Genomic DNA, 23944 nt, shown 5'->3' on the forward strand with positions numbered 1-23944 from the left:
CAACCAGCTGGCCTGCCGAACATGTATTACACATGTTCCAGAATCGTTTCTCTTTACTTAGGGTAAATGTTACAGAACATTCTGGCAGGATAACATTACCAGTGGTATCAAAATTGAAAGGATGTTACACATTGGTTATTTTCGAGGCTTTTGATATTTCCTCGGTATCTCCTGCAAATGGCGGTGTATCTGAAGCTCGCTTGTAACTCGGATTTTGGCTTGCAACTCAAAGCAAAAAATCAACCGAGCGACGGCTCATAACTCGGAAAACTTGTAAATTGGGACACTTGTAAGTCAAGGTACCACTGTATGTATTATTTATCTTAATGTTTAGTTGTATACAGTGGACCCCCGCATAACGATTACCTCCGAATGTGACCAATTATGTAAGTGTATTTATGTAAGTGCGTTTGTACGTGTATGTTTGGGGGTCTGAAATGGACTAATCTACTTCACAATATTTCTTAGGGGAACAAATTTGGTCAGTACTGGCACCTGAACATACTTCTGGAGTGAAAAAATATCGTTAACCGGGGGTCCACTGTATTTTTAGCTTTATTCTAAAACATTAATAAGCAGGTCTTATCAATGTCTTACCAATGCAGTCCAAGCCAGTACCTTTTCTAGTTCTAGTATGCAAGTTATTCATAATGACTTTGATGGAACTTGAGCCTGATCTTGCCACAGACTTGTCACTGTGAGATTTGTCTGTAAAAACCTCTTAGTGTGTATAGACATAACACCTTGGTAAATGAATCTTATTAGACCATGGTGCGATTGCCTGCTAGTTTTAGCAATGGCTTGAGGTGGGTTTATACCCCAACTCTTTTCTGTAAATTACTAGTCATTGACAATTGTTTGTCTGATATACATGCAGGGTTATACAACTTAAAACATTTAGTTTTTCAATATTTCAGGTACTGTTATAGTTGAACATCTGCCAGAAATAACAATGATTGGCATAAACAGGCCAGAAAAAAGAAACTGTGTCAATTCTTCAACAGCAGCAGCTCTTCTGCAAGGCATGTAAATAATACAGTGTTTATAAAAACCGTGAGGCCTGGTCACAGACCAGACTGTGGGGGCATAGATCCCTGAAACCCTCTCCAGGTATACTCCAGGTATAGTAGTCTAAACTTTCTGAAAGCTTTGCCAGAAAGTTGAAAACCTTAACACACTTTATTTTACTTTTAAGCTGTCTTATACAGTACTTGTTCCTTTAACCCTTTCAGGGTTTCGGCAGTACTAGTACGGCTTATGCGCCAGGGTTTTTGACGTACTAGTACGCATAAATTCTAGCGTCCTCAAATCTAGCAAGAGAAAGCTGGTAGGCCTACATTTGAAAGAATGGGTCTATGTGTCCAGTGTGTGCAGTATAAAAAAAATCCTGCAGCACACAGTGAGTAATGGCCTGGTGGTTAACGCTCTCGCTTCACACGGTGAGGGCCTGGGTTCGATTCCCAGCCAGAGTAGAAACATTGGACGTGTTTCTTTCCACCTGTTGTCTATGTTCCCCATCAGTAAAATGGGTACCTGGGTGTTAGTCGACTGGTGTGGGTCGCATCCTGGGACACTGACCTAAGGAGGCCTGGTCACAGACCGGGCCGCGGGGGCGTTGACCCCCGGAACTCTCTCCAGATAAACTCCAGATAATAATGAGAAAAAAAAACATTGACCATGCTTTTGGTTTAAAACAGCGACTTTGCACTGTATTTTTGTATGGTACTTATTGTTGTATTCTAGTTTTCCTGGTCTCATTGTATAGAATGGAAGACATGTTACAGAAATGGAGATGATTTTGACTGGTTTTACAATGAAAAGTACCTTGAAATTGAGCTCAAAGTAGGAGAAATGTTCGATTTTTACCAAAGTTCAAAAGTAAATAAATCATGCTAAGCGTCCAATACACGTCAACTGGTGAGTCTAATATTCTTTCACAAGTACGCTGATATTATTTATGCCATTTCTGCACTAATGCAGTAGTTTGCATAACAGTAAATCTTATTATTTTTGTGAGAAAAAATCAAAGTGGAAAGCAAAAGAAATTGTAAGAGAGGCCTGGGGACGTGACTAATGAACAGAGGAAATGTTATTTTAGTGCCAGGAATGTCTTTCTTGTTTATTCTGGACCCTATTTGGAAATTGGCATCTTTTGAAATTTGTGTGAAATTGGCTTAATTCTGACCACTTTATTGGATAGTTGAAATCGGTAAATGGGTGGTTTCTTGTATTTATTCGATGGAAAAAACAGAGTTCTAGCGAAATAGTTATGATTTTTGTCGACTAGTACACTGGAATTGGCCGAAAATAGGGCTCAAAGTGGGCAAAATCGCCGATGCGTGAACATCGTCGAGACCGCTAACTTCGCGAAAGCATAATTCCATAAGTTTTTCTGTTATTACTGTTCTTACTGCTGAACAACGGTTTAGTGCCGATGAAGGTAGCGTAGGTAGCAATGATACGGCCGTGGACTAGTTTGGCTTTAATTGGATAGGAGTGAGTACACAACGGGCAGTGTGAGGGAGTGACCGTTAGCCAGTCCGTGGAGGGGCACTTGTGTCTATCAAGTCGGTCGGCCTAGGAGTGAGAGAGGGTGGGCTGTGCCTCCCACTGACCTAGGTAAGCCTACAGAGGGCAGCACCTGAATGCCGCGAAATATGAACTAGTCAGAGCAGACGGCTAGGCTGTGTGCTCTGACAGTACAGGCTGTCTACATTCCATCAAATTTCATACTTTTGGTGTCATTATGATCAGGAAAAGATTCTCTATCTTTTCATGAGAAAAAGTAATTTTTTTTTTTTTTTGAAATTTTGGCGACCCTGAGAACAAGTCTCTGAGAGGGCCTGGCGACCCCCAAAGGGTTAAACTTTCAAATTGAAATAACCATATTCTCTGCGTGACTTTCCTGTTCTTTTTACATACTTGACGAGTCCAGGAGTGTTTTTACACACTGCTGCACCTTTTTTTTTATTTTTGTATGTATTTGTCTCTTATATGGGTGTGAAGCATGGGTGATTAATGTTGCAACAAGGAGAAGGCTGGAGGCAGTGGAGATGTCATGTCTGAGGGCAATGTGTGGTGTGAATATAATGCAGAGAATTCGTAGTTTGGAAATTAGAGGGAGGTGCGGGATTACCACAATTATTATCCAAAGGGCTGAGGAGGGGTTGTCGAGGTGGTTCAGACATGTAGCGAGGATGGAACAAATTAGAATGACTTCGAGAGTGAATAAATCTGTAGTGGAGGGAAGGCAGGGTTGGGGTTGGCTTAGGAAAGGTTGGAGCGAGGGGGTAAAGGAGGTTTTGTGTCAGAGGGGACTGGACTTCCAGCAAGCATGCATGAGTGTGTTAGATAGGAGTGAATGAGGCAAATGGTTTTTAGGACTTGACGTGCTGTTGTATTATGAGCAAGGTAACATTTATGAAGGGATTCAGGAAAACCAGCAGGCCAGACTTGAGTCCTGGAGATGAGAAGTACAGTGCCTGCATTCTGAAGGAGGGGTGTTAATGTTGCAGTTTTATAGCTGTAGTGTGAGTGCACCTCTGGCAGGACAGTGATGGAGTGAATGATGAAAGTTTTCCTTTTTTCAGGCCACCCTGCCTTGGTGGGAGGCGGCCGATGTGTTAATAAAAAAAAATAGTTTCTTCCCTTTTTTCTGCTTTAGTCTTCTAACACTATATACAAGGAATACCTGTGATATTACAATTGTTTCAAGGCTTAATACTCCTCAGAACATGGAAATAGGTCACACCTGTGTAACTTCCAGCCCACTGTAAAACATTTATTTACAAGGTACATGTATTGTTATTGTATTACAATTGTTTCAGGTTGAAATATTCATAGAAACATGGAAATAAGTCACATTACTTGATTATATTGGGTATCCTAGGTTAAATCTACATAGTGTGCTTATTGGCTGAATTCCTCTGTTAGTATCATGAAATTGTAATAAATTGGCAACGTATAAGGCATCTTTCTGACAGTTCACGGTGTTTACTGGTAGGGAAGCTGGTGGTGGGGCAACAGGTCCTGATTGCATTGTTTACTGATTCTAGTTAGGTAGTGTTATCCCATGATACACTGGGTGGAACTACCTGGTCCTAGATTTTTTCAAACGCATAAGGAAGTTGTAGAAGACCCAAGCAGTTGAGCTGAGGTCAAAAAATATTGGCAGGTAGTGTGTTTTAAGGCATGAAAAATTGTACTTACTATTACGTTGGACACAGTCTTCACCCACGTACTAGTACATTTGACACAAAAAGGTTTCTGAAACGTTGAGCATTCTTTCCAGAATATGCTATGTACCACAACCAATGGTACTTACTTTGTCCTACTCTTTAATGTGCCCTTACCTCACCTACAGTACATATGCATGGGAATCTACAACAACAAATCATCTAAAGCCAATTGTAATCCTGCAAAATTCTGTCATTAGAACAATCACTCATTTTGATTTCAGACAGCACAGCCCTACTCTTTGAAGATTTGAACCTTCATAATATACAAAATACCCACACACACATTACTGTTCTTATTATTTATTATTATTTATTTTTTTTTTTTTTTTATTATCACACTGGCCGATTCCCACCAAGGCAGGGTGGCCCGAAAAAGAAAAACTTTCACCATCATTCACTCCATCACTGTCTTGCCAGAAGGGTGCTTTACACTACAGTTTTTAAACTGCAACATTAACACCCCTCCTTCAGAGTGCAGGCACTGTACTTCCCATCTCCAGGACTCAAGTCCGGCCTGCCGGTTTCCCTGAATCCCTTCATAAATGTTACTTTGCTCACACTCCAACAGCACGTCAAGTATTAAAAACCATTTGTCTCCATTCACTCCTATCAAACACGCTCACACATGCCTGCTGGAAGTCCAAGCCCCTCGCACACAAAACCTCCTTTACCCCCTCCCTCCAACCCTTCCTAGGCTGACCCCTACCCCGCCTTCCTTCCACTACAGACTGATACACTCTTGAAGTCATTCTGTTTCGCTCCATTCTCTCTACATGTCCGAACCACCTCAACAACCCTTCCTCAGCCCTCTGGACAACAGTTTTGGTAATCCCGCACCTCCTCCTAACTTCCAAACTACGAATTCTCTGCATTATATTCACACCACACATTGCCCTCAGACATGACATCTCCACTGCCTCCAGCCTTCTCCTCGCTGCAACATTCATCACCCATGCTTCACACCCATATAAGAGTGTTGGTAAAACTATACTCTCATACATTCCCCTCTTTGCCTCCAAGGACAAAGTTCTTTGTCTCCACAGACTCCTAAGTGCACCACTCACTCTTTTTCCCTCATCAATTCTATGATTCACCTCATCTTTCATAGACCCATCCGCTGACACGTCCACTCCCAAATATCTGAATACGTTCACCTCCTCCATACTCTCTCCCTCCAATCTGATATTCAATCTTTCATCACCTAATCTTTTGGTTATCCTCATAACCTTACTCTTTCCTGTATTCACCTTTAATTTTCTTCTTTTGCACACCCTACCAAATTCATCCACCAATCTCTGCAGCTTCTCTTCAGAATCTCCCAAGAGCACAGTGTCATCAGCAAAGAGCAGCTGTGACAACTCCCACTTTGTGTGTGATTCTTTATCTTTTAACTCCACGCCTCTTGCCAAGACCCTCGCATTTACTTCTCTTACAACCCCATCCATAAATATATTAAACAACCACGGTGACATCACACATCCCTGTCTAAGGCCTACTTTTACTGGGAAAAAATTTCCCTCTTTCCTACATACTCTAACTTGAGCCTCACTATCCACGTAAAAACTCTTCACTGCTTTCAGTAACCTACCTCCTACACCATACACTTGCAACATCTGCCACACTGCCCCCCTAGCCACCCTGTCATACGCCTTTTCCAAATCCATAAATGCCACAAAGACCTCTTTAGCCTTATCTAAATACTGTTCACTTATATGTTTCACTGTAAACACCTGGTCCACACACCCCCTACCTTTCCTAAAGCCTCCTTGTTCATCTGCTATCCTATTCTCCGTCTTACTCTTAATTCTTTCAATTATAACTCTACCATACACTTTACCAGGTACACTCAACAGACTTATCCCCCTATAATTTTTGCACTCTCTCTTATCCCCTTTGCCTTTATACAAAGGAACTATGCATGCTCTCTGCCAATCCCCAGGTACCTCACCCTCTTCCATACATTTATTAAATAATTGCACCAACCACTCCAAAACTATATCCCCACCTGCTTTTAACATTTCTATCTTTATCCCATCAATCCCGGCTGCCTTACCCCCTTTCATTTTACCTACTGCCTCACGAACTTCCCCCACACTCACAACTGGCTCTTCCTCACTCCTACAAGATGTTATTCCTCCTTGCCCTATACACGAAATCACAGCTTCCCTATCTTCATCAACATTTAACAATTCCTCAAAATATTCCCTCCAGCTTCCCAATACCTCTAACTCTCCATTTAATAACTCTCCTCTCCTATTTTTAACTGACAAATCCATTTGTTCTCTAGGCTTCCTTAACTTGTTAATCTCACTCCAAAACTTTTTCTTATTTTCAACAAAATTTGTTGATAACATCTCACCCACTCTCTCATTTGCTCTCTTTTTACATTGCTTCACCACTCTCTTAACCTCTCTCTTTTTCTCCATATACTCTTCCCTCCTTGCATCACTTCTACTTTGTAAAAACTTCTCATATGCTAACTTTTTCTCCCTTACTTCTCTCTTTACATCATCATTCCACCAATCGCTCCTCTTCCCTCCTGCACCCACTTTCCTGTAACCACAAACTTCTGCTGAACACTCTAACACTACATTTTTAAACCTACCCCATTCCTCTTCGACCCCATTGCCTTTGCTCTCATTAGCCCATCTATCCTCCAATAGCTGTTTATATCTTACCCTAACTGCCTCCTCTTTTAATTTATAAACCTTCACCTCTCTCTTCCCTGATGCTTCTATTCTCCTTGTATCCCATCTACCTTTTACTCTCAGTGTAGCTACAACTAGAAAGTGATCTGATATATCTGTGGCCCCTCTATAAACATGTACATCCTGAAGTCTACTCAACAGTCTTTTATCTACCAATACATAATCCAACAAACTACTGTCATTTCGCCCTACATCATATCGTGTATACTTATTTATCCTCTTTTTCTTAAAATATGTATTACCTATAACTAAACCCCTTTCTATACAAAGTTCAATCAAAGGGCTCCCATTATCATTTACACCTGGCACCCCAAACTTACCTACCACACCCTCTCTAAAAGTTTCTCCTACTTTAGCATTCAGGTCCCCTACCACAATTACTCTCTCACTTGGTTCAAAGGCTCCTATACATTCACTTAACATCTCCCAAAATCTCTCTCTCTCCTCTGCATTCCTCTCTTCTCCAGGTGCATACACGCTTATTATGACCCACTTCTCGCATCCAACCTTTACTTTAATCCACATAATTCTCGAATTTACACATTCATATTCTCTTTTCTCCTTCCATAACTGATCATTTAACATTAATGCTACCCCTTCCTTTGCTCTAACTCTCTCAGATACTCCAGATTTAATCCCATTCATTTCCCCCCACTGAAACTCTCCTACCCCCTTCAGCTTTGTTTCGCTTAGAGCCAGGACATCCAACTTCTTTTCATTCATAACATCAGCAATCATCTGTTTCTGGTCATCCGCACTACATCCACGCACATTTAAACAACCCAGTTTTATAAAGTTTTTCTTCTTCTCTTTTTTAGTAAATGTATACAGGAGAAGGGGTTACTAGCCCATTGCTCCCGGCATTTTAGTCGCCTCATACGACACGCATGGCTTACGGAGGAAAGATTCTTTTCCACTTCCCCATGGACAATAGAAGAAATAAAAAAGAACAAGAGCTATTTAGAAAAAGGAGAAAAACCTAGATGTATGTAAATATATATATGCATGTGCGTGTCTGTGAAGTGTGACCAAAGTGTAAGTAGGAGTAGCAAGATATCCCTGTTATCTAGCGTGTTTATGAGACAGAAAAAGAAAAACCAGCAATCCTACCATCATGCAAAACAGTTACAGGTTTTTGTTTCACAGTCATCTGGCAGGATAATATACAAAATACCCACACACACATTACTGTTCATACAGAATATATAGAATACTCAGTACAAATATTAACCTTGAGCTAAAACAATTCCTAAAGTTCTGAAACAGATCACATAGACATAACACTCGAAATAAATAATGATACTTTGATATTCTACATGTACAAGTCAACCTGAGTAAACTCTCCATGCAAATCAAAGAACCGATAATATGGAACAACTGACCTGATGGATTAAAAAACTCTATCTCCCAATAGCTTCAAAAATTATCAAAAATGTTTCTTGAACGTGCTGTAATATTTAATATGTTATCATTAGCATTTACCAATGTTAATCATATCTTATTCTGCTATCTTATTCAGTTGCTATCTCATAATTGTAATCCAAACCACTTTATTATTTTTTTTAACACCCTGGCCTTATCCCACTGAAGGCCGGGTGACCTAAAAAGAAAAACTTTCGTCTTTCGTTCTAAATTTAATAATTTATACCGGAGAAAAGGCTACTAGCCCCTTGTTCCCTTTATTATGTATCATATACAAAAATTGTTCATGGTTAATTGTCCCACAAAACTTGAATTACATACATATACATGTAATCCCTTCCAGCAAGCGTGCATGAACATGTTAGATAGGAGTGAATGGAGACGAATGGTATTTGGGACCTGACGAGCTGTTGGAGTATGAGCAGGGTAATATTTAGTGAAGGGATTCAGGGGAACTGGTTATTTTTATATAGCTAGACTTGAGTCCTGGAAATGGGAAGTACCATGCCTGCACTTTAAAGGAGGGGTTTGGGATATTGGCAGTTTGGAGGGACATGTTGTGTATCTTTATACATACACCTACCATCCGACTTACGACCTGCTCGACTTACGACCACTCGACTTACGACCGTGTTTTTTATGCCAAATTTCTGGGAAATAAACAACTACAGTAGGGCCCCACTTATACGGCGGGTTAGGCTCCAGGCTGTCGCCGGAAAGCAGACATCGCCGGAAGGCAGAAGTCCATTTTTTTTCCATTTATAAATGCATATAAATGCCAGACAACAAGTTTACACTAAATTATATTAAGTTAGTAATAGAACTAGGCATTAAAAACACACAAAGTAAAACACAGTCACAGTAAATTCATTACTTATCTTAAAGTATTTGTAATCTTAATGTAGGGAGAGAGGTGAGTAGTACTTATTTATAAGAAGTCAGGTGCAGGTAGCCCAGGTGTAGGTAGCACTGGCTCCCCATCTCATACTTGATATACGATATTTAAAACATCCCAGAGAGGTAAAATGCACATACAGTACACTCATTATTTACCTTACAATATGTGTAGTCTTAATATAGGAAGAGAGGTGAGTAGTATTTATTTGTATAGTCAGTGTAGGTAGCTGGTAGGTGTAGCCTGGGCTACACCTACCGGCTACCTACACTGTGGCCCAGAGCCATATTATTAACATCGACATGCCTTGTTCACTGAATTTAATAATTTCTAACAACTACCTTTAGATGCCATCATAAACGAAGGTAGAAGTAATGAATAATTCATGCCGAAAATTGTAAACAAAAGCGGAGTGGGGGAGTGGGGGAGTGGCCGGGCCAAACGCAGATTCATACACGTTTTCTCTGATGGCTGAGCAGAGAAAACGTAATGTTGTCCCTTCACCCGGCTCCACAAGTATTATTATCAGAGAATATAAAATATGCAATAAATGCCAGACAACAAGTTTACACTAACTTATATTAAGTTAGCAATAGAAATAGGCATTAAAAACACAATAAAAGGCAAGATACACACAGAGTACAATTATTATTTACCTTAAAATATTAATATTAATGTGAGAGAGGTGAGTGGCAGGGTGTTTATTGAATAAAATCAAAATGGCACACCATCATCCTCTAACTTGGCACTTAAAGCAAGAGGCTTAGGACTTTTCTTTTTGTTACAGCTAACATTAGACGCCATCGTCAGTGAGAGCCAACTAGTTAACGAAAAAGTAAATGAGAGAGAGAACGAGATACAGAGTAGAGACAATGTAAGAACACAAACTGAACAGGTAGTGGACGATAACTTGGTCAGGCGAAATGCGTATTAATATGTCTACTTTTAGTTCATTCACGTCCATTTGTAAGAGTTTGTAAAACATTTACCTCAATATTTTTTTATTTTAATAATAATTACCTCACAATACAAATACTCTTACATTGTGTACAAGTTGTACAAGTTAGTTCAGAATAAACAAACAGCAACACACCATTTTTAGAGTGAATGAAGATAATAATATTAATAATAATAATAATAATAATAATATTTTTTTTTTTTATTATCACACTGGCTGATTCCCACCAAGGCAGGGTGGCCTGAAAAAGAAAAACTTTCACCATCATTCACTCCATCACTGTCTTGCCAGAAGGGTGCTTCACACTACAGTTTTTAAACTGCAACATTAACACCCCTCCTTCAGAGTGCAGGCACTGTACTTCCCATCTGCAGGACTCAAGTCCGGCCTGCCGGTTTCCCTGAACCCCTTCATAAATGTTACTTTGCTCACACTCCAACAGCACGTCAAGTATTAAAAACCATTTGTCTCCATTCACTCCTATCAAACACGCTCACGCATGCCTGCTGGAAGTCCAGCCCCTCGCACACAAAACCTCCTTTACCCCCTCCCTCCAACCTTTCCTAGGCCGACCGCTACCCCACCTTCCTTCCACTACAGACTGATACACTCTTGAAGTCACTCTGTTTCGCTCCATTCATTCTACAAGTCTGAACCACCTCAACAGCACTTCCTCAGCCCTCTGGACAACAGTTTTGGTAATCCCGCACCTCCTCCTAACTTCCAAACTACGAATTCTCTGCATTATATTCACACCACACATTGCCCTCAGACATGACATCTCCACTGCCTCCAGCCTTCTCCTCGCTGCAACATTCATCACCCATGCTTCACACCCATATAAGAGCGTTGGTAAAACTATACTCTCATACATTCCCCTCTTTGCCTCCAAGGACAAAGTCCTTTGTCTCCACAGACTCCTAAGTGCACCACTCACCCTTTTCCCCTCATCAATTCTATGATTCACCTCATCTTTCATAGACCCATCCGCTGACACGTCCACTCCCAAATAATAATATTTAGTGAAGGGATTCAGGGAAACCGGTTATTTTCATATAGTCGGACTTGAGTCCTGGAAATGGGAAGTACAATGCCTGCACTTTAAAGGAGGGGTTTGGGATATTGGCAGTTTGGAGGGATATGTTGTGTATCTTTATATGTGTATGCTTCTAGACTGTTGTATTCTGAGCACCTCTGCAAAAACAGTGATAATGTGCAAGTGTGGTGAAAGTGTTGAATGATGATGAAAGTATTTTCTTTTTGGGGATTTTCTTTCTTTTTTGGGTCACCCTGCCTCGGTGGGAGACGGCCGACTTGTTGAAAAAAAAAAAAATAAAAAAAAAAAAAATTCACCTCCTCCATACTCTCTCCCTCCAATCTGATATCCAATCTTTCATCACCTAGTATTTTTGTTATCCTCATAACCTTACTCTTTCCTGTATTCACTTTTAATTTTCTTCTTTTGCACACCCTACCAAATTCATCCACCAATCTCTGCAACTTCTCTTCAGAATCTCCCAAGAGCACAGTGTCATCAGCAAAGAGCAACTGTGACAACTCCCACTTTATGTGTGATTCTTTATCTTTTAACTCCACGCCTTTTGCCAAGACCCTCACATTTACTGCTCTTACAACCCCATCTATAAATATATTAAACAACCATGGTGACATCACACATCCTTGTCTAAGGCCTACTTTTACTGGGAAATAATTTCCCTCTTTCCTACATACTCTAACTTGAGCCTCACTATCCTCGTAAAAACTCTTCACTGCTTTCAGTAACCTACCTCCTACACCATACACCTGCAACATCTGCCACATTGCTTCCCTATCCACCCTGTCATACGCCTTTTCCAAATCCATAAATGCCACAAAGACCTCTTTAGCCTTATCTAAATACTGTTCACTTATATGTTTCACTGTAAATCTGCTATCCTATTCTCCATCTTACTCATTCTTTCAATAATAACTCTACCATACACTGTATACTCAACAGACTTATCCCCCTATAATTTTTGCACTCTCTTTTGTCCCCTTTGCCTTGTGCCACCACACACCCCCTACCTTTCCTAAAGCCTCCTTGTTCATCTGCTATCCTATTCTCCATCTTACTCTTAATTCTTTCAATAATAACTCTACCATACACTTTACCAGGTATACTCAACAGACTTATCCCCCTATAATTTTTGCACTCTCTTTTGTCCCCTTTGCCTTGCCTTTATTATTATTATTATTATTATTATTATTATTATTATTATTATTATTATTATTATTATTATTATTATTATTATTATTATTATTATTATTATTATTATTATTAAATACCTTACCACCCTTTATATACAAAAAAGCGTCACAAGTACTATCACCAATCATTGCAACACTCTTTAACAAATCCATTGAATCCTCCACCTTCCCTACAGTTCTCAAAATAGCAAGGGTCACCCCGATCCATAAAGGAGGAGACCAAACAGAGTTGAATAACTATAGGCCAATATCCAATTTACACCCTCTCAAAAATCTTCGAAAAATTAATTCATAAACGAATCTACTCCTACCTCATCTCCCAAAACATTCTCAACCCCTGCCAATTTGGATTCAGGCCTAATAAAAATACTAATGATGCTATTATACACATGCTAGAACATATGTACACTGCAATAGAGAAAAAAGAAGTCCCACTGGGGATCTTCATTGACTTACGTAAAGCTTTTGATACAGTTGACCATGACTTGCTCCACGTAAAATTGTCATACTATGGTATTAGAGGGCACTCCCTCAACTACTTCAAGTCTTACCTCAGCAACAGAAGCCAATATGTGTATGCAAATGGGGCAAGCTCTTCCGCACAACCAATTACAGTTGGTGTCCCACAGGGAAGTGTCCTTGGCCCTCTTCTCTTTCTCCTATACATAAATGACCTACCAAATGCTTCGCAATTACTCAAACCCACACTTTTTGCAGATGACACTACATACGTCTTCTCTCACCCGAGCCCAGTCACGCTAGCCAATACTGTAAACACCGAATTACAGAAAATATCTACCTGGATGAGGACTAACAAACTTACACTAAACATTGACAAAACCTACTTCATTCAGTTTGGTAACAGAGCTACAGATGTACCTCTTAACATAACAATAAACGGATCACCTATCACAAAGCTAACAGGGAAAATTCCTAGGAATCCACCTCGATAATACTCAAATTTCATACACATATACAACAAATTTCTAAGAAAATTTCCAAGACTGTAGGCATACTATCGAAGATACGGTACTATGTTCCACAGTCAGCCCTCCTGGACCTTTATCACTCTCTTATTTACCCCTATCTCACCTATGGAATTTGTGCATGGGGCTCAACAACAATTAACCATCTCAGACCACTAATTACCCAACAAAAGGCTGCAGTTAGAATGATAACAAATTCTCACTACAGGCAACACACTCCACCAATATTCAAAACACTCAACCTACTCACCATACAAAACATCCATACTTATTATTGCACCTATTACATACATAGAACACTTAACTCTGATATTAACCCTCCCCTCAAACATCTCCTTGCCAATCTCAACAGAACACATGACCATAACACAAGGCACAGATCACTCTTTGATGTTCCTCGTGTCCATCTCATGCTATGCAAAAACTCAATGCACATAAAAGGCCCTAAAATCTGGAATTCATTACCTGTAAATATAAAAGAAACACTACCTGTTTATAAATTCAAGTCTCTTCTCAAAGATCACTTACTCACTCAAAACCAAATAAATACTGAATAACTGAACCTTATAAATTGTATATCCTATATGTTACTCACAATTATATCACACAAATGTTAAACCTAGGACCCAATCTAACTTTATTATTTTTTTAAATACACTACCTAACAGAATACTCCATTTGACTGAATGTACAGCAATGCAAGCAACCATATGACCTGTCTTTGTAATACTCATTTGTGCTTTATAGTTATCTGTTTACAATAGTGATTTATCACTGATTTCATCATTGCTTAGTTAATCTTAAGTTAATTTTAAGCCAGCCCGTAATGCTATGCATATAAGTGGCTTGGGCATGCTGCTCTTACCTGTATTTTTTGTACCTCTGTATGTATGCTTAAATTACTAAATAAATAAATAAATAAATAAATAAATTATTATTTATTATAAAAAGCACTAAACCCACAAGGGTCGTGAATTGCTATACATAGAGTAAAGGCATACGAAAAGAATATTTTTCTACAGTTACCCCCCAGTGTTTGACTAGAGAAAACATAATTCTTCCGACACTACCTACACAGCTGCTTTGTAAACAAGTCTCATATTTACATAAATTTTTATTCTGAGTGTATGTATCATGTTTATATGCTATGTAATGGGTTTCATATATAATTTTGAGGAAAATATCGTAGATGGATTAATGAAAATGCCTATATTGATGTAAAATAAGACATTTAATGTGCCCAAGAGCGATTATTATTACGTAGTATTGGCGTCATGAGTAGAGAGAGACTTTGCGATTTTAATGTGTACTTGCACACCAGCACAGTGTGTAAGTATATTTAAGTACAGGTACACATAAGTATAATTATCAGAGTACATATAAAATATGCAGTAACTTTAAAACACTTGAAATTTTGGAAAGTTTCCTGACATAATAGATGTGGTCACGGAAAATGTAAACAAACCGGGTGGGGGGGCGCCGTATTTAAAAGACCGCTTGCTGTATAGCAAATTTTGGTCATAATTTGACATCGTCGTATTAGCGGAATGCCGTAAGGCGAAACGCTGTAAAGTGGGGCCTTACTGTATATTGTCATAAATTTGTGCCCCCTAAAATTCTAATACCCCAACTACTTTTGATTGTCATTGTTGTATTCAACGACCATTCTACCTCATAGTCTTAATTTGTTTAATATCTACAGAATCTATCTCCTTTTTTACAACTTACCACATCACTGTTCCATCTTATTTTATTATAAACTAGCCATAACTTGTCCTCAATAATTCTACCTCACTTTAAGAAATACTCAATTGCCCAATTTTATTCTAAAATCCCTGTTATTGCCCAATTTTGCTTTAAACTATTTTGATCAAACTTATTGTAAACTTCTTTTATTGACCATTTTATTCTATACTTTTTTAAACTAGTATTTTCAACTACAACTTTTATATTATCCTGTCTACCATCTTACTAGCATATTATAACCAAGTCATTGCCATTTTTATTTTTATCATTTTTTTTATTATTATTCTTTTGCTACCTTAACTTGTGTATTTTATCTTGTCAATTTAAATCTAGTTATACTCTAATTCTTGTAAACAACTTATATAAGACCTTAGTGCAATTACAATTGAGAGTCTTGTGCCTTTTTTATATTATTAGATTAAACTCAGTTGTACTATAGTCAGTACCAAATTCATTATATTAGACCATAGTGCAATTACTAGTGAGAGACTGGTGCTATTTTTAATTTGTATTTTTATATTATTAGATTAAATCTAGTTGTACTATAGCTCATTCTAGCTCAAAACATAGACTCCACAAAAGTCATTATATTAGACCTTAGTGCAATTACAAGTGAGAGTCTCGTTCTATTTTAAATTTGTATTTTTATATTACTAGTTTATACCTAGTTGTACTTCAGTTCATTCCAGCACAACACATAGACAACATCAACTTCATTATGTGTAGTAGTGACTATACTCTATATGACCAAAATACTCTAGCTATATACTTATCCAAACTTCCCACCACTACAGATATCAGTACTAGAACTCAACACATAACTCAGGATATAAATAAACCATAATTTAAACCTAGAAGGTGATTGATCACGTTGACCCTGATCTAAACCTCCATAATCTGACACCCAATCAAAACCTATTGGAAAGTAACTGCCTTTATTACACAGCAACACAAGCCAGCACTATCCTAAACAATGCTAAAAGTCTATCAGTACTTAACTACAACATCAGGTCCTTAAGCAAACACTATGATGACCTCCTGGCACTCCTTGAATCACTAAAGACACCCTTCTCCTGCATTATTCTCCTGCATTATTCTGAGACCTGGCTTAAGCAGGACACAATAGATATCTACCCTCTACCAGGATACACAGCAATTCACAACTGCAGACCAAACCAAGTTGGGGGTGGTATTGCAATCTATTACTCTAACCAATTATCTTGTATTAGCACCACTTGCTTTATCGATGAATATGGGGAATACATTTTTGCTAATTTTACTGTAAAAAACCTTAAGACACCTATAACAATCGGTGCCATTTACCGGATACCTCACACAAACATCCCAAATTTCAGTGAGAAATTAAAGTCACTAATAACAAACAGACAAATGAATAAGCACCACCTTCTCTTAGCTGGAGACTTCAACATCAACCTTGGCTTACTAGATGATCAGCCTGTAACTGATTTCATCAACAATATGAACAACACACTTCTCATACCAACAATAACTAAACCAACCAGGCTCACTGAGACAAGTGCAACCATAATAGACCACATATGGACCAATATACTAGCCCCCCTTAAATCAGGGATAATCACAGATAGCACTGCAGACCACTACCCTACCTTCCTCCTGACAAACATTAGTAAACTACCACTTGAATACAACAAAGTCTCATTTAGACTCCATGACAAGGCCTCAATAAGGAAGTTCACAGCTGACCTAGAGATTGTTGACTGGCCTACAGAATTCTCCAAGGCCAATGGTATTGATGACTGGACAGACATTTTTCTTAACAAATTACTTAGACTATACAACAAACATTGTCCTATAAAAACGAAACAGATCACAAACAAACGGCTTGGTTGCCCATGGCTAACCAGCACCATTCTGAAATCCATTGACAAGAAACACCAATATGAAAAGCACTATAGATAGGGCTTAATACACAAAGATATTCTTAAACACTATTCATCAGTTCTCACCAAAGTAAGAAAGAAAGCCAAACAACTATACTACTCCAGTAGATTCACAGACACTAGAGGAGATATAAAAAAGACCTGGAAAACACTCTCTCAGATTCTAGGGACCCACAAACTGAAAAAAAACAAGAATATTGTCCTAACTAAACCTAATGAAACACCACTACATCCCACTGACACAGCTAACAAGATAAACGACTTCTTCTCAACCATAGGATATAATCTCGCCAATAATATCCTACATACCAATGCCCATGCCGGGGACTACCTAGATGGGAATTTCCCAAATTCCTTCTATCTTGCACCAACTGAGCCCTCGAAGGTCACCGAGATTATAAAGTCACTTAAAAACAACTCAGGGAATCTGTCTAATGTCCCACCATTACTGTACAAGCGAGCTGCCCATATCCTTTCGCATGCTATTTCATTACTTTTTAACAAGTCACTAGAAACTAGCACCTTCCCGAAACTACTCAAGATGGCAAGGGTTACACCAATACATAAAGGTGGTGACCCTGCAGACTTAAACAACTATAGGCCAATATCAAACTTACCATTGCTATCCAAAATCTTTGAGAAACTCATGCACAGGAGACTATATTCATTTATAACAGCACAAAACATACTCAACCCCTGCCAATTTGGATTCAGGAAAAAATAAAAGCACTAATGATGCAATCATAAAAATGCTAGATCTGCTTTACACAGCATTGGAAAATAAGGAATATCCACTAGGAATTTTTATTGACCTAAGAAAAGCTTTTGACACAGTAGACCTGGAGTTTACCTGGAGAGAGTTCCGGGGGTCAACGCCCCCGCGGCCCGGTCTGTGACCAGGCCTCCTGGTGGATCAGAGCCTGATCAACCAGGCTGTTGCTGCTGGCTGCACGCAAACCAACGTACGAGCCAGAGCCCGGCTGGTCAGGAACCGACTTTAGGTGCTTGTCCAGTGCCAGCTTGAAGACTGCCAGGGGTCTGTTGGTAATCCCCCTTATGTATGCTGGGAGGCAGTTGAACAGTCTCGGGCCCCTGACACTTATTGTATGGTCTCTTAACGTGCTAGTGACACCCCTGCTTTTCATTGGGGGGATGTTGCATCGTCTGCCAAGTCTTTTGCTTTCGTAGTGAGTGATTTTCGTGTGCAAGTTCGGTACTAGTCCCTCTAGGATTTTCCAGGTGTATATAATCATGTATCCTACTCCACAAACTTGACCATTATGGTATAAGAGGCCATGCGCTTGCTTATTTCAAATCTTACCTTACTAATAGGTATCAGTATGTCACCATTAAAGACACAGCATCAACAACACGGCCACTTGATACTGGAGTTCCGCAGGGAAGTGTCCTTGGTCCCCTGCTCTTCCTCATATACATGAATGATCTTCCAAACGTATCCCAACACCTGAAACCCATTCTCTTTGCTGACGACACGACTTATGTCATCTCTCACCCTAATCTTGCCACCCTCAACACCATTGTTAACGAAGAGCTGATCAAAATATCGACTTGGATGACAGCCAATAAACTTACGCTTAACACTGACAAAACCTACTATATTATGTTTGGTAGCAGAGCAGGAGATGCACAAATTAACATTAAGATCGACAACACTCTAATTACCAGACATAATGAGGGCAAATTCCTAGGCCTATACCTTGACAACAACCTGAATTTCAGCACCCATATCCAACACATAACCAAAAAAGTATCCAAAACAGTTGGGATCCTCTCCAAGATACGATACTACGTGCTGCAAAATGCCCTTCTCACACTATACCACTCACTTATTTATCCATACCTCACCTATGCTATTTGTGCTTGGGGATCAACTGCAGCAACACACCTAAAGCCAATAATAACCCAACAAAAAGCTGCAGTAAGAATAATCACTAAATCCCATCCCTGGCAACACCCCCCTCCACTCTTCATAGATCTAAACTTACTCCCTGTTCAGTACATCCACACTTACTACTGTGCAATCTACATCTACAGGACCTTAAACTCCAATATCAACCTTGACCTAAAATGCTTTCTTGATAGTTGTGACAGAACCCACAGGCATAACACCAGACACAAACATCTCTACGACATTCCCCGTGTCCGACTAAACCTTTACAAAAATTCAATGTATGTCAAAGGCCCTAAAATCTGGAACACCCTACCTGAGAACTCTAGAACTGCAGACACATTCATCACCTTCAAAACTACCATTAGAAAACATCTTATCTCCCTGATACACCCCATCAACTAACTACACGAATACCACCTGGTGGTTCACACTTACACTCACTCACCCATTTGACCATAAACAGAAATATTAATCTCAATCTTACAATAATGAATCCTATGATACTCCAATACTGAAACTATGTACTGTGCCAAAACAAAAGCATTCATATTGCTAAACTCACAAATAGTATTTAGTCACTTAGCCATAATACCAACTTACCTCATAATTTGTAATATTTTAAAATAAAGAATTAAACTAAGTCTGCCCGAAATGCCTAGCCATGCTAGGCGTTCTAGTGGTACACTCTGTAATCATTATTTAACTACATGTAAACCACACAACAACCAGATTCTGTAAATTCAACATTGTAATCTTTATAGAGAATAAACTTTGAATTGAATTGAATTGAAACCTTACAGTATAAAATACAGCACTAACAGCATAAAAAGTAAAGTAAAACAATAAAATAAAGTCATTACAAAAATGTTTTGTTGATATTCAGTAGTAAAGTTCGACTTACAACCATTTTGACTTACGACCGGTTTCTTGGAACCGACCTTGGTCGTAAGTCGGATGGTAGGTGTTTATACTTCTAAACTGTTGTATTCTGAGCGCCTCTGCAAAAACAGTTATTATGTGTGAGTGAGGTGAAAGTGTTGAATGATGATGAAAGCATTTTCTTTTTGGGGATTTTCTTTCTTTTTGGGTCACCCTGCCTCGGTGGGAGACGGCCGACTTGTTAAAAAAAAAAAAAAAATTGTAATCCCTATCTAGATACATGTACTTGTACTGTACTAGTATTTAATAAATCATAAATACTAGTTTTAGTCTGCTTGAAATGCTTCATGTAAGAAGGAGCTTAACAGTGAATGTACAAGAAAGATGTAATCCCAGAGCTGGAAATAAAATTTGATTTTGACTTAAATTTGGCTTTATTATTTTCATACAGCTTTTCAAGACTTTGATAAGGATGACTCTTCAAAAGTTGCTGTGCTGTATGGAGTTGGAGGCAACTTTTGTGCTGGCTTTGACTTGAAGGAACTAAGTGATAAGCCTCCTGAGTCACTTGCTTCCAGTGATCGAGGACCTATGGTGAGCATGTGCTGAGACTCGCTTGAAAGAACCTTCAAAAGGTTTACTAACTACTTTTGAGTGCAGCTTCAATTTTTTTGGAATTTGGGAATTCATTCAGAACTGCAGATCAGAATAATTTGAATAGAATTAGCATTACAGTGCATTACATGCCTTCTAGTCACTAGTAACAGAGATCACCTCAATGTAGATAATCTCATGGACCACTACATCTTTTGTTCTCTTTTAAATATTTGTTTACAGGTTTTTCTACCAATAAATTTATTTTTCTAGTATATTTTTTTGCTTGGCTTCAAATATAGTATTTTAATAGCGTTGAGAAGATACGTTAGTTCAGAGAACTTTTTATTTTTTTACATTCTTAATATTATTTTTTGTGGTAAAAGAAATGGAAACTTTTGTTTTAGAGTGGCAGATCTAATACACAAAAGCTAGTGAGTGCACCCTTTACTTGTTAATGAATTAATTGCTCAAAACAGCTTCATGAAGTTCATAGTTATTCAAGAACTTGTCTGAATACCATGTTTTGGTTAGCTCAAGTTTTATTTAAAATATTCAGTTCTTGAAATCTGCATAATTCAGTCTTGTAGCTACTGCAGGAAAATACCTCTACATTTGGCACTGATTTAAAATTTCTGAGTAGGTTCTTTGTTTTGTCCAGTCATGATAATGAAAGGTCAGGTAATACAATCACTCATGAATCATATGGCATATTCTGAACTTCAGTTTATACTGTATTATCTTCAAAAATTTGTGTTAATTGTCTCTGTCCTTGTATGAAGACTTCTACATGGTTCTTGCAGTTGCTGCAGATTAACATCCTCTTGGTGGATTTCTCCTTTTCTTTAAGAGAGAACTTTATGAGAAACTGTGTTAAGAAGCTTTAAAAATGACATTTTGATTATTATTTGTTGAGGCAGGGTCCATCACGGTACGAAACCAAGAAACCTGTGATAGCTGCTGTGGAAGGCTTTGCAGTGGCTGGTGGGCTTGAGTTAGCCTTATGGTGTGACCTTCGTGTTATTGAAGAAACCGCTGTAATGGGAGTCTTCTGCAGAAGGTTGGGGTCATTATTTACCAAAATCTTTATTATTTTGATACCAGCTAATGTGAAAATATGCCCTCAGCTTACTATTAGACTTCAAGTATTTAATTTTGAAAGTTTTCTTGTTTTAAAGAGTTCAGATTCTGTTGCTGAGATTTTTTAATATGATGTACAGTACACCCTCTATATTTTTATTTTTTTATTATCACACTGGCCGATTCCCACCAAGGCAGGGTGGCCCGAAAAAGAAAAACTTTCACCATCATTCACTCCATCACTGTCTTGCCAGAAGGGTGCTTTACACTACAGTTTTTAAACTGCAACATTAACACCTCTCCTTCAGAGTACAGGCACTGTACTTCCCATCTCCAGGACTCAAGTCCGGCCTGCCGGTTTCCCTGAACCCCTTCATAAGTGTTACTTTGCTCTCACTCCAACAGCACGTCAAGTATTAAAAACCATTTGTCTCCATTCACTCCTATCAAACATGCTCATGCATGCCTGCTGGAGAACTGGGTGGCCAGTAATGGCAGTATGGTAGACAGATGAAAAGATTGTTTTGCTGTGATTGTAACAATAATGAACAATTTTGTATCCAACAAACTTTGTCCATTGTTCCCAAATTGATTGTCCCAGTAGATTTTGTTCTGTGTTTCTGAATGAAAAGAAGCTGGATGTCCTGGCTCTTAAGTGAAACAGAGCTGAAGGGGGTAGGAGAGTTTCAGTGAGGAGAAATGAATAGGATTAGGTCAGGGGTTTCTAATAGAGTTAGAGCAATGGAAAGAATAGCAATAATTTTGAAGGATCAGTTATGGCAAGAAAAGGGAATATAAATTTACAAATTCAAGGATTATGTGGAGAAAAATAAGGGTGGGATGTGAAAAGTGGGTTATAGTAAGTGCTTATGCACCTGGAGAAGAGAGAAATGTAGAGAGATTTTGGAAGATGTTGAGTTAATGCTTGAGGAGTTTTGAATCAAGTGAGAGAGTATAGCCTCTCCTCACTTAATGACGTAGTTCCTTTCCTAAGATCATGTTGGCAAACGAATTCATCTGTAAGTGAGGAGCATACCATAATGGTAGTAGGTTTGTGTCAACCATCTTTGATATTGTTTTAATGTCACCTTTGCACCATTTATAGCACTTCTGGTATATTTTTAAATGTTTATACAGTAATGTACTGTATATTGTAATAAACAGAATAGAGAAAATCAGCTCTAATATACTTTATTTAGGTATGCATACTGGTCAGAGAGCCCATTGTAAAACCAAGTCATCAGTAAATGATTCCGTCGCTAAGTGAGGAGAGGCTGTACTTGTAGCAAGGAACCTAAGTGCTAAAGTGGGTAAAACTGTTGTGGAGGGAGTAGTAGGTAAGTTCGGGATGCCAGGGGTAAATGAAAATGGGGGGCCTTTAATTGAACTATGTATGGAAAGAGATTTGGTAATAAGTTAATATGTATTTTAAGAAAGAGGATAAATAAGCATACAAGGTATGATATAGTGCATAATGAAAATACATAGTTTGTTAAATTTACATATTGGTGGACAAAAGGTTGATGGGTAGACTTCAGGATGTGCTTGTTTATAGAGGGGCAACAGATACATCAGATAGTTATTTAGTTGTATCTACAGTTAGAGTAAGAGGTAAATGGGGCAAAAGGAAAATGACAACAACAGGTAAGAAAGAGGTGAAAGTTTATAAATTAAGAGAGGAGGAAGTTAGGGTGAGATATCAACAACTATTGGTAGTGAGGTGGGCTGGTGACAGTATAGGCAGTGTGGGAGTTGAAGAGGGGTGGGATAGTCTTAAAAATGCAGTGTTAGAATGCAGAGCAGAAGTTTGTGGATGTAGAAGGGTGAGTGTGGGAGGAAAGAAAGGCCATTGGTGGAATGATGAGGTAGAGGGTGTGATAAGGGAGAAAAAGTTTGCTTATGAGAGGAGGTTTTTACAAAGCAGAAGTGATATAAAAAGAGTGGAGTATATGGAGAGTAAAAGAAAGTGGTGAGGGTATGCAAAAAGAGAGCAAATGATAGAGTGGGTGAGTTGCTGTCAACAAATTTTGCTCATTTAATGTATGAAAGAGGGGAAGGCACCTAGGGATTGGTGGAGAGCACGTATAGTCCCTTTATATAAAGGGAAGGGGGACAAAAGAGATGATAAAAATTACAGGGGAATAAACCTGCTGAGTATACCTAGTAAAGTGTAAGGTAGGGTTATTATTGAGAGAGTTAGAGGTAAGATGGAGAGCAGGATTGCAGATGAACAAGGAGACTTTAGAATGGATAGGAAGGGATGTGTAGAACAAGTGTTTACACTGAAGCATATAAGTAAACAACATTTAGGCTTAGGATAAGGTGGATAGGGAACCAGTGTTGCAAGTGTATAGAAT

General features: G+C 38.7%; 1 protein-coding gene across 6 annotated transcripts in view; it reads left to right on the forward strand.

The window, feature by feature from the left end:
• LOC128688906 (enoyl-CoA hydratase EchA19) overlaps positions 1-23944 on the forward strand; it is a 51913-nt gene that overhangs the window by 8250 nt on the left and 19719 nt on the right. For 5 of the 6 annotated variants that reach the window (XM_070085515.1, XM_070085516.1, XM_070085517.1 and 2 more), the window contains exons 3-5: positions 918-1022; positions 20365-20507; positions 21428-21567. In XM_070085515.1, coding sequence (XP_069941616.1) covers positions 918-1022; positions 20365-20507; positions 21428-21567 — 388 coding nt within the window. The remainder of the gene's footprint in view (positions 1-917; positions 1023-20364; positions 20508-21427; positions 21568-23944) is intronic. The other variant, XM_070085513.1, reaches the window with a different exon arrangement.

Source organism: Cherax quadricarinatus, chromosome 16, assembly GCF_038502225.1.
Source record: "Cherax quadricarinatus isolate ZL_2023a chromosome 16, ASM3850222v1, whole genome shotgun sequence".
Lineage (NCBI taxonomy): Eukaryota > Metazoa > Arthropoda > Malacostraca > Decapoda > Parastacidae > Cherax > Cherax quadricarinatus.